This window comes from Cataglyphis hispanica, chromosome 2 (assembly GCF_021464435.1).
Source record: "Cataglyphis hispanica isolate Lineage 1 chromosome 2, ULB_Chis1_1.0, whole genome shotgun sequence".
In the NCBI taxonomy this organism is placed as follows: domain Eukaryota; kingdom Metazoa; phylum Arthropoda; class Insecta; order Hymenoptera; family Formicidae; genus Cataglyphis; species Cataglyphis hispanica.
In genome coordinates this window covers 11,843,698-11,860,258 of record NC_065955.1, presented here as the reverse complement: position 1 = coordinate 11,860,258, position 16,561 = coordinate 11,843,698, and the positions used below count along the sequence as shown (strand labels likewise).

General features: G+C 31.4%; 1 protein-coding gene across 5 annotated transcripts in view; it reads right to left on the bottom strand.

Moving 5' to 3' along the window:
* The window catches only part of LOC126858908 (protein FAM102A), a 59,316-nt gene extending 44,708 nt beyond the window's left edge, over nucleotides 1-14,608 (bottom strand). For 4 of the 5 annotated variants that reach the window (XM_050609598.1, XM_050609600.1, XM_050609601.1 and 1 more), the window contains exons 1-2: nucleotides 14,355-14,608; nucleotides 10,085-10,865 (exon numbers count right to left, since the gene is read on the bottom strand). In XM_050609598.1, coding sequence (XP_050465555.1) covers nucleotides 10,085-10,230 — 146 coding nt within the window. In that variant the 5' untranslated portion in view covers nucleotides 10,231-10,865; nucleotides 14,355-14,608. Of the gene's footprint in view, nucleotides 1-10,084; nucleotides 10,866-13,623; nucleotides 14,317-14,354 lie in introns of those variants that run through there. The other variant, XM_050609599.1, reaches the window with a different exon arrangement.
* Between the last annotated feature and the right edge of the window lie 1,953 nt (nucleotides 14,609-16,561).

Below are 16,561 nucleotides of genomic sequence, written 5' to 3'. Positions count from 1 at the left end.
AATTCTGCGAGATTAATTCAATATCTTGAAACTGTCCCGCTCTATAAAGTCATTTCGCGAAAAGGAAATAGAATGAATGGCTTATACCGCGAGAAACGAGAGTTGTTTATCGCTCTCTTGGTAGAGAAGAGAAGAAGGAATAAATATAATAAATTATAGAAATGGAAAATTATACGATTTTTTAACCTTCGATAATTTTAGTTATTCTTCTAATCGAATATTATAATCTATAGGAATTGTCACTCTCTTTCCATTCGAGCTAAAAAATCCCTTTGCGCACTTTGCAAAAATTAATTATTATATATTAATAAATCATAAAACTTATTGATACAATTATCGTTATATAACACAAGGGCATTTCAGTGAATGAGATAACAACACCTATTGACAGATCTTGTTATCTTAGATAATTATAATATTTTAATCTAATTCTTTATATTGTATTTTAAAAAATTATTTTTGCATCATATTTTGTATTATCTCCTTTAACCTAAGTTATATAACTTTCACCGATTGTCTTCTTGTCTATTATGATAACCGCTGATATTTAAGATTACACCAATGCACATATGATAATTGATCCGATGTTGTCGAGAATTAGGCCAGTGTACGTGCGTGATTTAATCTCTCACAATTTCCCGCAACTAATGCATGAGGGGCATCACGGTTTACACGCAAATTATGCACATTCGATAATTGAGAGGCTAACATCGGCGTACTTAGATTACCTATAATTTTATAGGCCGGTTATGTGTGTTTCGCACACGGCGAACGGAATCGCGTGTTCCAATTCATAAGCTAAGACGATGTACTTTCGCTTTTCATTGATTGCATATCGGTAGCCGCATAACAATCGATCCTATGTAAACGTGTGCTGCCGGTATTACATAATTGACAGCGTACCTCCAGGAGAACGTAATCGTCAAATTATACACGCAATGTTTTTAATGCAGATACGTTGTAGCAGCTTGAGATATAAGTAGAAAAAAAAAAAAAACTTTACAAACTTGTAGGACAAGATAAAGATAATAATTACTGCAGTACATCGTTAAAATTAAAATATATTTAAAAGTAATTTAACTGTTTAATTGTTTATATTTTAGATTCTGTTAAACTTGGAAGACATGCAGGATCAATTTGTACGCCTATTTATTCATCGAGTTTAAAGGTATAGATGCACAAATAAAATCTTATGCATAAAAGGGTTGAATTTTTAATATTTTGAGAGAGATTTCATATATTCAACTATACAATATTATTATATACTATAATATTTATATTTAAATGTTATATTATCTTTAAGATTGATATCAGATTTTTTTATTCAAGCATCATTCAAGCATTTATTCAAGTATTAAAGAAAATTCGCGCTTACAATATTTTTGAAATATATTATATATTATGTTTTAATATACAGATTTACGGATGCATAGATTAATTATTAATTTATTTGAGAAAGCACGGTGTTGCATGTTTCCAAAATAAAAACGCAATAGCGTTTCCATCAAAGATGGAAAATTTAATCGCGGTGAAAAAAATTTCTGCATCTCTGATACAGTGAAATAATCATAAAACACATTCAAATTGGCTCCTTGATGAATAGTAATGTAAAGTACGTGGAAAGTGTTTTATATTTTTAATGCATGTACATATTGGTTCGCTGTAAATATCGTTTATCACATTTGTGGATTCTCTGCTAATTTGCAATAATATGGAGAATATTAAATATTGAAAATGGAGAGGAAAAAAAAAATTAATTAGAAAGCTCGGAAGACATTATACTTTTATAATACAGAAAGTGCGTTCTCTTAGCACAGCACAATTAATTATAAAATACAGAGTAAAAATTTTGAAACCCATTTGATTTAAGTAAATATATAACAGAATATATATAAATCTCTAAATTATAAATTTCTCTCTCGGAAAATAAATAAGTTATATATAGAATAAAATCTGATTATTACCGTATCATCTACCAAAGTAAACGATCTCGGATAACAATATTGCAGGTGCCGGCGACACGTGGTAAACGAATCACTTGTTACACATAACATCCGACATTACATGTCGGACATGAGCAGTGATACGGCCGATCCCTCTCTGCAGCTTTCAATTCCCGTCCCTTCGGCAAATATGTGCACAGGAACACGATATATCCCGTCTCGGCGCGCGCGTGCACGCGCGCGCGAACCAATATAATTCGCGCTGATATACACGCAGAAATATTAATGTAACCTAACACGCCGCGGTCGCCCGGAGCAACGTTGTAATCGGGCGTTTCCTCATCATCACGATATGAAGTGTGGTGTCAGGTCCTCTCGAGCGCGACCCGGCCGGTCGGTCGGTCACTTCCACGCAGGGACACGACGGACAGGACATTGTCCATTATCGTCGCACATGCTATCCTACTTCTAATTTTCTCCCACCTCTTTCCCTGCTCGTCATTCGTTTGTCGCTCGTAAATCTCCTTCGTCAAGATTTTCAAGTAAAAATGGTCCATGGGAACTGAGATCCCCCATGGGTTGGATGAGGCCGTAAAAAACCCGGGCCTTTTTATATTTTGATTACGACTGTCGTGGGAAAGGCGAGAAGTGTTCTCTCGTCATCTCGGATTACGCGCAAAATGATAGAAAAAATTCCGCAGCTTTAAAACTTATAAGTAATTTTTAATTTTCTCTTGTTATCATAATTAGTTTTTAAAATAAGTTTTTATTGGCGGTATGATATTTTCGAAGATATGCATAAATAAAGAGTAATTTAATATTCTAATGATCAATGTAATATCTATTTAATTTTAACTATATTTGAAAAAAGATGATTGTAATTGTAAAATTATAAAAATACTTTTTCCATCTTTCTCATCTTATCTCTAAAACTTTGATTCAATTTGGATCAAGATTTGGATTTAGACTTCTAGAAAAAGTAATTATCTCTCCATCAATTATCTATACTTATGGATAAAATGAAAAAAATATTCAAAGCTGCAAATGCGTTCTTGAATTCTAAAAAAAAAAAATTCTAAAATTAAAAATTCTTTTTTTGCTAAACGGAAGAATATTTTTTCGACGAATATCGAGAGAATTTTTCAGTAACGTGTTTAATACAAATTTTCCATCACCACTCTCTTTCATCTGCCTTTTAGCGTAATTAGTTTTTCGTCGACCATAAACTTGGAAATTCGTCGCATTATTGCGAGGGATTTTCGTTCCAAGGTTATCCGAGTAGCGGATCTGAAAGACGATTTTGCGGAAGGTCATGGTTCAAAGTGACGCAGCTGACGGAAGTTGAGAACGACAAGATAACCGGTACTAACTTAAAATTATCTCAATCTTATTATAAATCTTAGTCTATTTTTCCACCGTCCAAGATAGACCGTATTCATAAAATTGCATATAATTGAGTATCATTTATAATAATTGTATGTGTTCAAATTAAATTTTTCTTAAAATAACACTCTCGACTATCACAAAATATAGAGATAAATGAAGAGCTTCCCTTGTGGTACGGGCGTATTATTTCGCAACGTACAATTCCATCGTCTACTATTTTATTTATTGATTTCTATTGATATCATCCTAATAATGTAGGTAGAGAGAAAATGCAGCTTCATATATTTCGAATAGAATAAAAGATATTGTTCGAAAGCGAAACAATAAAACAATAAAAAAATTGTTTTTATCAAAAAAAATATATATATATTATTTGCAATGCAAATGCATACAAATGCAATGTTTTTTTAATTAGTTATTTATTTATATCTATTTTTCCCAAAAAATGACATTCGAGAAATATTTCCATTCCAGAATATGAAAACTCTTCCCTTTTATTGTACAATAATATTCTTATACTTTAAAATACATGTACATAAATAACTATAGACAACTACCGTGAAATAGAAAATACTTCTGACTTGAATATATTTGCTTGCGATAGACGAATCATTATTTCGACGAACAAGGCAAGTTCTTGCGTTGTTCGGGAGCCGAAAAAAAAGAAAAAAAAGAAAAAAAAAAACAGGGAGAACTAGTTGTCGCAAATGAGCTCTTGTTGCACTTGTTAGTTTTCCGTTCTAGGCGCGAGTAATTACACGTCAGAAAACTCGCAAGGAGAATTACCGGTTCCACATTAATACGCAAACGCTCTCGTGACGCGCGAGCTGTCTTAAATACAATATAGAGTTTCATCACACAATAGCGATGCATCTTTGTCCCCGTTTCTCTCGCCAGTTGCCATTTCGATTTCAAACGGAAGCTAATTGCTGTCGGTTTCGTCGCGCATATCGAACATATCTATTATAGTAGTTCTCGTTTTGAAACGAATAATTTGCTTTCAAACATCTAACATTGATATAATTTATTAAGTCTTCTAATTAGCACTCAATAAATATTCTATGTCCTACATCATCGCTCTTGTATCCGGCATTTGCTATTATTTCATTTACATTTCATTTGCGCACATCTCACTTGTAAATTAAAATATAAATAAATAAAAAATAACTATTAAATTTTTAAAATTATTCAGTTTTAAAATTATTTTTTTTTTAATTATTGTTTTAATTTACAAAATTATCTTTTAAATTATAATTATAATTTTGCTATTTATGTTGTATATTAATTTTAAATGGGCCCATAAATAAAGAAAAAAAGATATATAATATTTTGACATTGTGATATTTTTGTAAAAAGAATTTGTGAAGAAAATTTAAATTTTTCATTATATCTATAACTCATAAATACATCTCTGGAAAGAATTATCTCAAATAGACACTAGCCATTAAATAGTACAAACAAAATAATGTTAAACAATTTGAGAGGCGCTGTAGAGTAATGTAAAAAAATTTACGCGAAAGAATACTATTCACGAATTTGAAAAATTATTTTTTGAATAAATATTTATATTTCTCCAAGGAAAAGCAAAAGTGACATGCAGTCTTATCGTATCTCGTACTAATTATACCTATTCACTCCTGCGAATTCATGTTTATATCCTCAATTTATTTTCCATATACATACAAAATATCTCGCAAGACGCTATGCTTTTCACCCATTTCTTAAGAAATTCAGGGTTAATATTTCATTAACGGAAACCTGCTTTGAAAACATTGTTTTGCATCAAAACTTTTTAATTTTCAAAGATAAATACCTCGATAATTAAAGCGGGAACTAAAATTATATTAACTGAAATTTTCTTGAGTATTTAAGAGATAATGAGATTTTGCTATTTGTATCTTTGCTTAATTTAATAAAAGTTTCGTGATTTTTAATTAAATATAAAATTAATTCCAAAATTATCACAGTATCCGTAAAGTTTAATAGAAAATATCGATAACTACGTAAAGAACATAAGATTTGTGACAGCCATACTTAGTTAGCGTGTTAAATGCGTAGTGAAAAAATAGGTCAATGCGGCATTATACTGTATAATTTTTTATGACTGGAAACGCGATAAAATGATATGTGCAATTAATTCGCAATTAAAGACTCAATATCCTCTGTAAGGGAAACGATGTTTAATAACGTGATTAGTATGCTACCTTAGCCAACATAGTAAAATGCGCGTGATTAACATAACTCGTTAAAAAATCCATTTTCGCGATACCCCAAGATTTTTATTGGATGTTGCCTGAATAGCCACTTTCATGCTTATGCGATTAATCAAATTTTTACGCGCTCTTATCTCATTATGCATACTTAGGTCGATGGATATTTAGGCTGCATCGAAGAAACAGTCCTACAAGTTATTCACGTTAATTGATGATCTTTCCTTGAAGAGCACATTCTGTAAACCTTGCAGTTATCTTATGCGCAGTAAACTGAAGTCATTATAGCTAATCGATAGACATATACCAATAGATTATAGTATAGAACTATCAGAAGCCTCACATGTGATCTTGCTTCGCCTTTTTCAACTATGTTTTTCTGTAAAAAAAAAACCTAACTGCTTTGTCTCTTTATAGAATTATATAAAAATATAATAAAGCAATTTTTTTAGAAAGATATCCTTCTCTTATCATACAATGTAATATATTTTGCATTTCTCTTGCTCTAATTAATTGAGATCAAAAACGGTTCTAATGTAAGAAAATTTACATTTAATATGCATCGTAAAAAATCGTTATTACTCACGGTTTCTAGAATTTTTAAATTGCAATTTTGAAATAATTTGGAAAATTAAAGAAAACTCTTAAATGTTATAAACTCTAGGCGTTTTCGAGTCAATTTCGAAAATATCAGGACTATCTTCCTAATTCTATCATCACGGACCTGAAGTACAAATTGTGACCATACAAATAATTTTAATTATATTTAACATAAGGCATTTCTTTCATCTCTTGGTTAAGATATGAGACCGCAGTTAGTTAGAGGCTTAATTAACGTCGAGAAAAATTTAGAAAGGAGAAATTCGAGAATAACTAACGAAGAATTAAAGTCAGTTAATGAATGTGATATTATCGCGCAAATTTTTTTTTTGTTTCAAAAAAATTGATACTACTATATGTAGGATATGATATGCCTCTCACGGACGCTATATTGTGATACAGATACGGTAGGGTTGTCCTCGTATTCTCCAATGTCACTACTGTTACGCTGATATTTGAAATAAAAGCGACGGTTCTAAAAAGCGGTTTCGCGTGGATGCCAACGCTATATATGTATATGTATATGCATAGAGCCGAATCATTTTTGCGCGACTGACTTTATCGACTTCGCCATTCAATAACGAACGTAAAAATATAGCTACCGCGCAGCAAAGAAACGAAATAATATTCGAAAATGAAATAGAGAGACAAAAGAATAAATATTGACGCGAGAAAAAAGAATCGCTCTTGTGAAAAATATGCGATTTAAATCTATTTTCGTTATATATTTATGTTCGTATATTAAGGCAAGAATATATTGTGAAAAATATAGAAACAATATATGAGAAATGAAATTTGAAAATTTCATTTATGAGAAAAGTATGATTATATCATGCTTCATGTTTCACCACATTATCTTTTATGCGGTGAAATGCATCGTTAAGCAGAAGCGCCCGCAAATGATGGTGGAATTTATGTCACATTCATTTGCACACGGGTGCAAACATTATTCTACTTATAAAGGAAAGCACGCGACGCCGCGCATAATGTACGGGATGCAAATATCGCAGCGTTAGTTTTCCCGCTGTAAGACAATGGTTTGTTTTGTTAAACAACGCGGACTCTCTCTCTCTCTCTCTCTCTTTCGACTCCATAATTTTCGATTTATAGTTCAACATTAAGTTCTACGAAAACGCAAAGTAACTTAAATCTATTCGTTTTATCCACTCGCTGTGCCAATGTAAACAGAAAAATTAATAGATGATCGAGAGGCATCCCCAGAAATAAAAAATATGAATTTATATGATCATTCATCGCATATTTGAACAATTTACTCGCGTGACATGCAAGGACTGTTCTAGATTTCGATACCTCTTTTTACAGAGTGAGCAATAAAAAAAATTTGGAGCCAATTCCAGAAGTTGGATTTTTTCTCGCGTTCCGATTTCGTCAATTTTAAATGGCTTGGGATCGCTATCAAATCCACTCGAGTTTTTATACACTTAAAGTATCCGCAGCGGTTATTAAATAAAGAAAAAGAATTCGTCTGCGCATTGTTCTGAAAAATCTTTATATTTATGTGCGTTTATACTGTGGAGAGAGGCGAAAGTAGCAGTAAAAAGTAGTTGAAGTAACGATACCGCGAACAATCACGCGAGGCATATACCAGCTGTTTTTTCAGCTGCTAAATCGCAGAATGTCAGCGCAAATGCGTAAATAACTTGCAAGAACTGGATCTTGAACGTATTACAGATTGTTTTGGCGGTTTAGTGAACATCCGGCTAATTCATTCTAACGCGCGACTATCGACGAATCTGAATGTACCGCGCCATTGACGTAACCAACATTTACAGCACTGTCGCATACATAATTACAACATCGTCAGCAATTACCTCGTCCGCACGAGGAAACACTTGTGCCTCGAATGTTTGTTGAATAGAGCATTATTCGGAATCGCTGTTTTATGATCGTCAATACAGCTGATCGTTAGCATTTCCTTCCGGCTATCGTCATTTAATAAAAAAAAAACCGTGACATATATTAAAAAAAAATAATAGTCTTTTCCATTTCTGCCAAATTTCGAATTATTTCGCAAAAAGCTTGTTTTATTTGTCAAATTATGGAACGATAACAAATTTTGTCAAATGATTGGAAATAATTTATAAAATAACGTAAAGGATTATTTTTTTAAGTATCAGCTGCGAATTTTATATTAAATATACATATATTCTTCAAAAATAAATTGTTTTAAATGTAACTTAATATAATGTATATATATTTAAGTATATATATATATATATATATATATATATATATATATTACTATATATATAAATATATATATTTAAGTATATTTATATATGTTTAACAAAAATTGTAATATATAATCTCTAATTATGATCAAATTTATTTTATCAAAATTAAATAATATTTTTCAAAAATGATTATCTCCTTCTCCTGAAGCATACTCTATCCATGGCATTTCATATGGCGTACCCTTTGTTTATGATAAGCATAGCACATTTCATGTACTTATATGTAGGCATATCCGTTTCACTAGCGGCATATGTTATCCAGCTTAAGATCACGCTTATTGTTGGGCGTGTTAAAGCTTCACGACTTAAGACTATCTAAAGCCGAACGAGCTTCCGGCTTGGTTCAACGAAGTTTTAATGGTTCATCAGAAAAAGCAAACTGCGCGTCATGCTAAATATAGATCTCGACTATGGCGGGCCATTACGCGTTCGCAAATTCCATACAAACTCCTTGTTGCTTCCCGCCATAAGAGAATCCTAACGTTCGTGATTTCACATCATCACCAGGAATAAAGTTGTCAATTCCCGTAATCGTGCTTTTCTCGATTGTCAAAATAAGTACAGATAATGGAACTCTTGCGAAAGAGACGAAATAAATGCTTAAAAAAAAAACTTTATTAAAGTTCTCCCAATGTATATAATTCTACGTGCTTTTCCTAAAATGTCACTTCAAAATATTATTGTCCCAAATTGCGAAAATATGCGAGTCTCGAAGAAAATGCAATACTAAAATCTGAAAAATTTTAGTTTTGTTTGAAACTATTCTACAGACACTCAAATTATGCCGAACTTTCTCGTTGCTACATATGCATTCTAGAAACTTCAAACTCTCGAACGTTTCGAGCAAATGATATTTCTGAACAATAACATTATGCGCGAAGCAATAAATTTTCACATTATGTTCAAAATGTAATCTAAACGTTCGGAGTTTTGTGTATCTACTAAGATCAATGAAGCAATGCGTTTACACAGTAAAATTAATAACAAATATTAATAAAAATTAAAAAATTGACGGAACTCTTATAACAATACTCCAAACTCTGATACAATATACAATTATACAATGATGAGATGATAATACAATGTACCGGGAACGATAATTCCGAGTGCATAGAAATGTGACGTATGTTATTACACAGCGTAAAAAAAATCACTGTAAAGTTCACCGCGCCAAGCATAGCTAGTCTTTATTTCCGTCGAGAATCTATTTCTGGCAAGTCTCGAGTTCTATGGACGACGTAGGTATAAATCTTGATAATCGTCATGAAAGTTACTCGTCGATAAAACGCCAACGCTATTCGTCGCAACATATCGGCGAAAAACAGAATTACATTCAGAGACTAACGCCCGATGATATAAATAATTAAATATTAAATGTTAGATATCATACACCTTGAATGCATGATTAATCATATGAGATAAAGAATGTCAATAAAATTCCTAGCAGTTTCATTTAAATGCGTTATTAAATTACCTGTATATATTTATATATTTCATAATATTTCAAAAATAAATATGCTTTCTATATAGATATATATGGGATTTTTGAATGTGCTTATAAAATATATATTGCCTTATATTCTTATATATGTATAATACGATTTAAGAACTTGTAGCATTAATCGTCATGTTAACGATCTTCTCGTTTTCCAATCCTATACATATATAAAATATAAAATGTAACACTTACCTAGTGGAATGATCGACGAATGAACCGCCATCCAGGAGTCTCAGCTTGGCAAAGAGTACAGCACTAACGAACGGTACGGCCGTGAGTTCCTCGAGGTCGACCTCCACTGAGAATTTGTACTTCTTCTTCTTCATCATGAAGGCCATCTCACCCCTGAAATTGGGGCACCGCACTTTGATTCCTGTTGCGTATAACGTGCAGGTACTGAATACCTGCGGCAAATGTGGATTTCGAAGATCCGCCCACCGTGAATTCTAACGATTCCACGTCTCCGAGATACCTTGACTTCGATTCAATAGTCGCGGGTGATCTCAGTCGATCGATGCATTCACAGCCGATTTGCGACTACTTCCGATCGTTAGTATTTCCTCAATTATCACTTTACGCGTTTTACGCACTTATTAGTCTCACCGTATCGCATTTCGCGCGCGCGAAGAGATTCATTCTCGACTTTTCAATTATGGAAAATATAATAGATCGGAAGAGAGGTAGCCTCGGCTAGATGCAAGTCCTTCTGTTTTTGGATCAAGCTTCAATTTCTCGAATCAAAATCGCTTCTTGAGCGTCACAAGCACTCGGACTACGATTTCTATCGCACGATTTCCACCGTCGTGAATTCTCTCTTGCAAGAGGAACGTTTTAAGAGCTACGTAGTGAACAAGGACTTCCTTCGAAGATGCTTCATCGATGTCGTCCCGACTTTTATGTTTGTCAACGTTGCTTCGAGATTCAATAAGAAGAAGTACAGCTAACATACTTGAGCGCCATTTTTCCTTCGGAACTGCAAACAAAGTTTGGAATTGTATTGCATGTAGGAAAATAATGCGAGACGATAAAAAATGAGACCAATTTACATAAAAAGAACAATTAACGTTGAACAAAAACTAATAAACAAATAATACATATAAGAAAATAATTAAAAATTCAATAAATTTAAAGTATATTTAATCCATATCGATATTTATCATTCGGTAAACGTGAAAATTACATGCCAAATTTGTTGAATATTTCTGCATAATGATTAAAAGCTTCTTTCATTAAAATATTGAGATATCTAAAATATAACTTTTTGATTGATATGTAAATAATAATAAATAATAAAATCTAACAAATAACAATAACTTACGTTTGTACATGCAGAATAGTTCATATATATTTTTTTAAAAACATCTTTTCTTTACTTTCGTCACTTTATTAATTTCAAAACTGAATGCATTCATGAAGTTCATTTTTCAACAAAATAATTACTCAGTTAATAATTAGTAAGTTAATATCTCACGTAATCATAAAAATATAAGAACCATTATATAATATCAATGCATAATGCATATGGTGATAATAATATGGTAAATTCTTGCATTGCAAATTTTTGAAAACACAGTCGATAATTGGAAATTTATGTATATTTTAATATATCGCAATATATTTCTGAACTTTCACAGCTTTAAATTAAATAAGCATATACAAAATTAAATATCAAATGTTACGAGATCCGAGCATAATAAAAATTAAAATAATTAAGTATGTGATTACATAACGAGGTTTCGAAAAATCCAATTATCTATTCAAAAAGAAGCATCGACAGTTCTTTCTCTCCCTTTCTCTTTTTTAATTCTCTTTCTCTTTCTCACTTTTATCTGCGGAATATTATCTTTCAAGTGAAGAAACTACCGAGATAACACGACAATTTTATCAATATTTTGTTTTGTCACTCCATGTGTTGAATAATGTGATTATGCTTTTTTTTTAATGTATCGCCTTTTTTTAATAAAAAAAAAACATTACAATATTTCTTTCTTTTAAATATAATAATTTTTGAAAATAACAATTAAACTACTACAACAATTAAAATAACAATTAAAATACTATACTAAGTATTTATATATTTAATGAATTATTAAATAAATTATTTAATCAATTTAATGAATTATTAAAATAATGTCGCGTTAAAAAATAGCAAATGCGTGAGAGAGACGAAAATCCTCACCTCGCGAAAACATTTTATTCAGCGATGCCCAAATAATTAATTCACCATTTAAGTTGGCTATTTTTTTTTTTTATTACGGCTTGGTCCACCAACGTCCTAACAATTTGTGAATTGTGTCAATTTATTGCGCGATGAAAAACGCGTTCCTGAGAAATAAATGTAAACAGTATGGCGCTAATTAGAGAAATTGAGGTTTCAAAAATGCTAATTGCGCTCGGAAATGCAAACGAATTTCCGCGAATGCTTGCTCGCTTCCTGGAATCGAGTTTGGAACGCAAACTAGGTGACCGACGATGTGACGTATTCAGCATTAATGCAAGTTGAGAACATGTACAATTCCGTCCGAAACAATCGACAAGGAAAACACGGTTGTGTTTGATTGTAAAAAATTTAAGTCACCAAAGACAGGAAACGGCGCGAGAATTATGAAGATCAACGAGAGAGCGATAAAAATATTTGATAAACCGTTCCTGACGTAGCAAGAAAATTCAATGTTTTCAACGCGTTGTTTTAAAAGTGACTTCTTTCATCGCATGTTTAAAATTTATGGAAGCAAAAGCAAGTGTACATCTCCTTTTAAAAACACAAATTTATATCTAACATAATTTTTTCAAATATAATTATATAATTATATAAATAAATAATTATATTTTTAAATGAATAACGAAACCCCATTTTTTCATATTCTGGATTAAAAATCTTTATTTAATAAAATTTTATTTTATAAAAGTTTACAATTACAAAGAGATTTATATTTAGAATTGGTTGTGCAAAAATTTTAAAAAAGAGAACAACTCAAATTAAAAAAAGAGAGAGAGAAAAAAATAGCGACTCCAAATTGGTTAAAAAATCCATCAGTCAAAAAAAAAAAAAAAAAAAAAAAAAAAAAAAAAAAAAGCATAATTCTATTAAATATTAAAAATTCTTTGAGATACATATCTCCCTTAATTATTAAACAACTCAATGATATCTAGTATATAGTTAAAATTGCAACTTTTTATTATAACTTGCCAGATCAAATGAAAACAAAATGTCTTATAAAATAAAATATATTTAACAATATTGTATACGTTTTCGAAACAAAAATATTTTATTTCGCAAAATATTTGTTTATATTTATTCGAAAAAGTTGAATTTTCGATCACGATTGCTTCTACTCGACTGCGTTCCAAAAGTTAAGAGGATACCTATTCATTGATGACGAATTATCCGATCATTGAGTGTCATTGAGGTCGACATCTACTCGACATTCTCGCTACTCGTTTAACCAGTTGGACTTTTGAATGAGGATAATTACGAGATAAGAATAAATCGAGAAACATATAATCCGCCATCGACAGGATTAATATACAAAATTAATCTTTCCATATCCGAATAAAAAGAATTATTTGTACACCCAGATATTTATACAGGTTTTCTCACGCAAACATTGAAAACAAATTTCTTCCCCCTTGTATATATGTGTATTTCTCATTTATATAAATATACCTTATATAAATAATAATCAAGAGGAAAAGATACAATATTAAAAAAGATATAATTTTTAAATTACCAGATTTTCTCTTTGGTAAGCTTATGTCACCCATATATGTCGATGGTGCTCGACCTAACCTAGAATGCTCACAGTCTCGTAGAAGCAGGTTGTTTCGATATTCGCGCACGCGATGCTCGTGAAAGTGGCACGGAAAGACAAGCGGCGACGATAAGAACGCGTTTTATCGTTCTCGGTCAGCCGTCAGCCAGCTGACAGATCGGTAGCGCCAGACGGATAGGACACTGTCCTTCCGCGCGGAACGGTCGGCGCGCTCTATTCGGGAGCCACCAAATTGCATGTCAGATCGCATCGATCTCCCGTGTGGGGAGGAATTAAAGTGACGCGACGAAGGAAGGAACGAGCGCGTATTCACGATGAGAGATAACGAGCACTGGTCCTCGCGTTAACCTCTCGCGCGCGCGTCTCAGCGCCACCCGTTACGATTCCAGATCGATCTGAAGTTGTCCCGAAGAGCTGATCCTTCAATTTCGCGAACGTGATCCTTCGCGCGCGAATCTCTCGAGGAATGTTGAATGGACGCGATTCGGTTGCCGGAATTCCAACAACGATATCTCGCGATGGCAGGTGCGATTTTATAACCTCTCGACGACGACATTCGCGACGACGAGTCCCAATATCCCGATCTTTTTCGAGCCGCCCTGACGCGTTTAACCTTAAATATCGCGGACTTGAGATTATCGACGAGTTTCGGATTCGGATAAGAGAAGGTGAGCACGAATGATACTTACCGTGCTCTGTACGCTCTCGTAGAGCTTACCACGCTAGCCGATTTCACGCACTCTCACACTTTTCATGATCGCACAGGCGTCCCTTCGCGGTCACTATAAACCGCCACGATGAATGACAAGGGCGATGACAACGGACGCGAGAGATCCGTCAACGAAGAGGCTTCGTTACGTCCGACTTAAAGAAGCCAAACGGAGCTCGTCTGCCTTGGCTCGCCTACGAACTGAACCGAACTGCACGAACTGTGTTGTGATACAGGACGAGTTTCCCGCGCATGCGCGACGATCGCCATCTCAGTAAAGCGCCTAGTTCGAGGGAAAAGGTGTCGTTGTAGCACACATGCGATTCATTTCTAAATATTCGCGCGTCATGATTATTAATTATTCGAGAAATGAACAATAAAATTTTATAATAATAATAATATTAATGAATAAGTATAATTTTAAATGGCAATAATAACAAAATAATTTTAATAATTATTATAATTTTATAATATATATTATTATAATTACAATATATTATTATAATTATAATAATATATAATATAAAATTATTATAATTATTATAAATTATGGTATATATTATAATAATATATATTATAAAATTATTATAATTATAATAATTATTATAATAATTAATATAATTACTTCTTTTATACTGTCTTAAATATACTATTACTATTTCTCAAATAACGGTCACAACTGATAAACAAATCGCGATAAAATTAGTAATAAATTTTGAAAAATTGATAAACGATGCGAAATATATATATATATATATATATATATATATATATATGCAGATATAATTGTAATAAATTAATTTTTGCACTTTTAATTTAATCTGACCTTATTCGTTTGCAACAAATTATCGATGTGTCCATATGCACTGTATATACGTCATTGCACTGATTGAGGCTGCCATCGAATACAGTAGAAATAAATAGAAGGATCTGATCAAATCCCATCAGCGAGAAGTTTGCGCGTATGCGTGAGTGACGTCTCGCCCACGTGATATCCATCTCCGCAGATTCATATTTAAATGAAACATAGAATTTATATAAATTTTCTCTATTGTTTTTTTAAATATTAATAATATTTAAATATATGTTGAGATCATATATATTGAAATAATATAATACTTAATAATTAACCTTATTTATGTTATATATATATTGTATTTGATATTTCAAAAATTAAAGAATAAATTTTAGAAATTTATTTTATCTTTTGTATTGATCAAAATAATGTCACGTAAGCAAATAATTCATATATATTTTTCTAATTTTAATTTCTTTTTAAATAGAATTGTGATCTTTAATAATATGTTTGAAATAAATAAACAAATAAAATGTATATATTAATAATTTCTTTTATATTCTTTTATCTTTTTAATTTTTTCTTTCATTTCTATTTCTTTTCTGTGAAGGGAAGTATATATAACAATGGATATTCTTATTTTATAGTGAAGTATATGATGCTATTGAGGTTTAATTTCTTTCTAATCGCACATGCGCGATAAATTACATCGCACTTTGATTGAAGTGGCAACTCGATATCTGAGCTGATTGTCGCTATTTTTGCGCCATCTCTCGAGTATTTTAAAACTCATCAGCTGAGAATGTATTTGATTGGCTGCTTAAACGCCATGATGTTGACACTTTTTTAAGTGCGGATGCAGCATTTATATTTATAGGCCAAAATACAAAACTTTTTAAAATTTATAAAATAATAAAAATAAAATAAAATAATTATATATATATAATAATAATATAAATATTTAATATTTATAATATTTATATAATATGTGAAAAATCTTTAGAAAGTTCAATAAATTTTATATGCGAACAATTCTTTTGAAGCATTTCTTCATATATTTAATGCTGCGTAAAAAATATTTTTACTTAATTATTTTTATTTAATAAATATTCAATACACACATTTTATTTCTTATATATATTTCAAAAATATAATGAAAGAATAATTTGTGTGTAAACATGTTTTATGATTTATAATCGAAGAAACTTTTATTTACCAGATTTTTATTCGTGACAAAATATGATTATGCAACAATCGAGATTAGAAGAAGGAAAGTTTGCTCAAGGACATCGTATTTGATATTTAGAGATCTCGATTCATAACTAGGTTTCCTACAAATAAAAACATGTCATAAAAAAGAGATTCTATAAAATTTTATATTACATTATTTG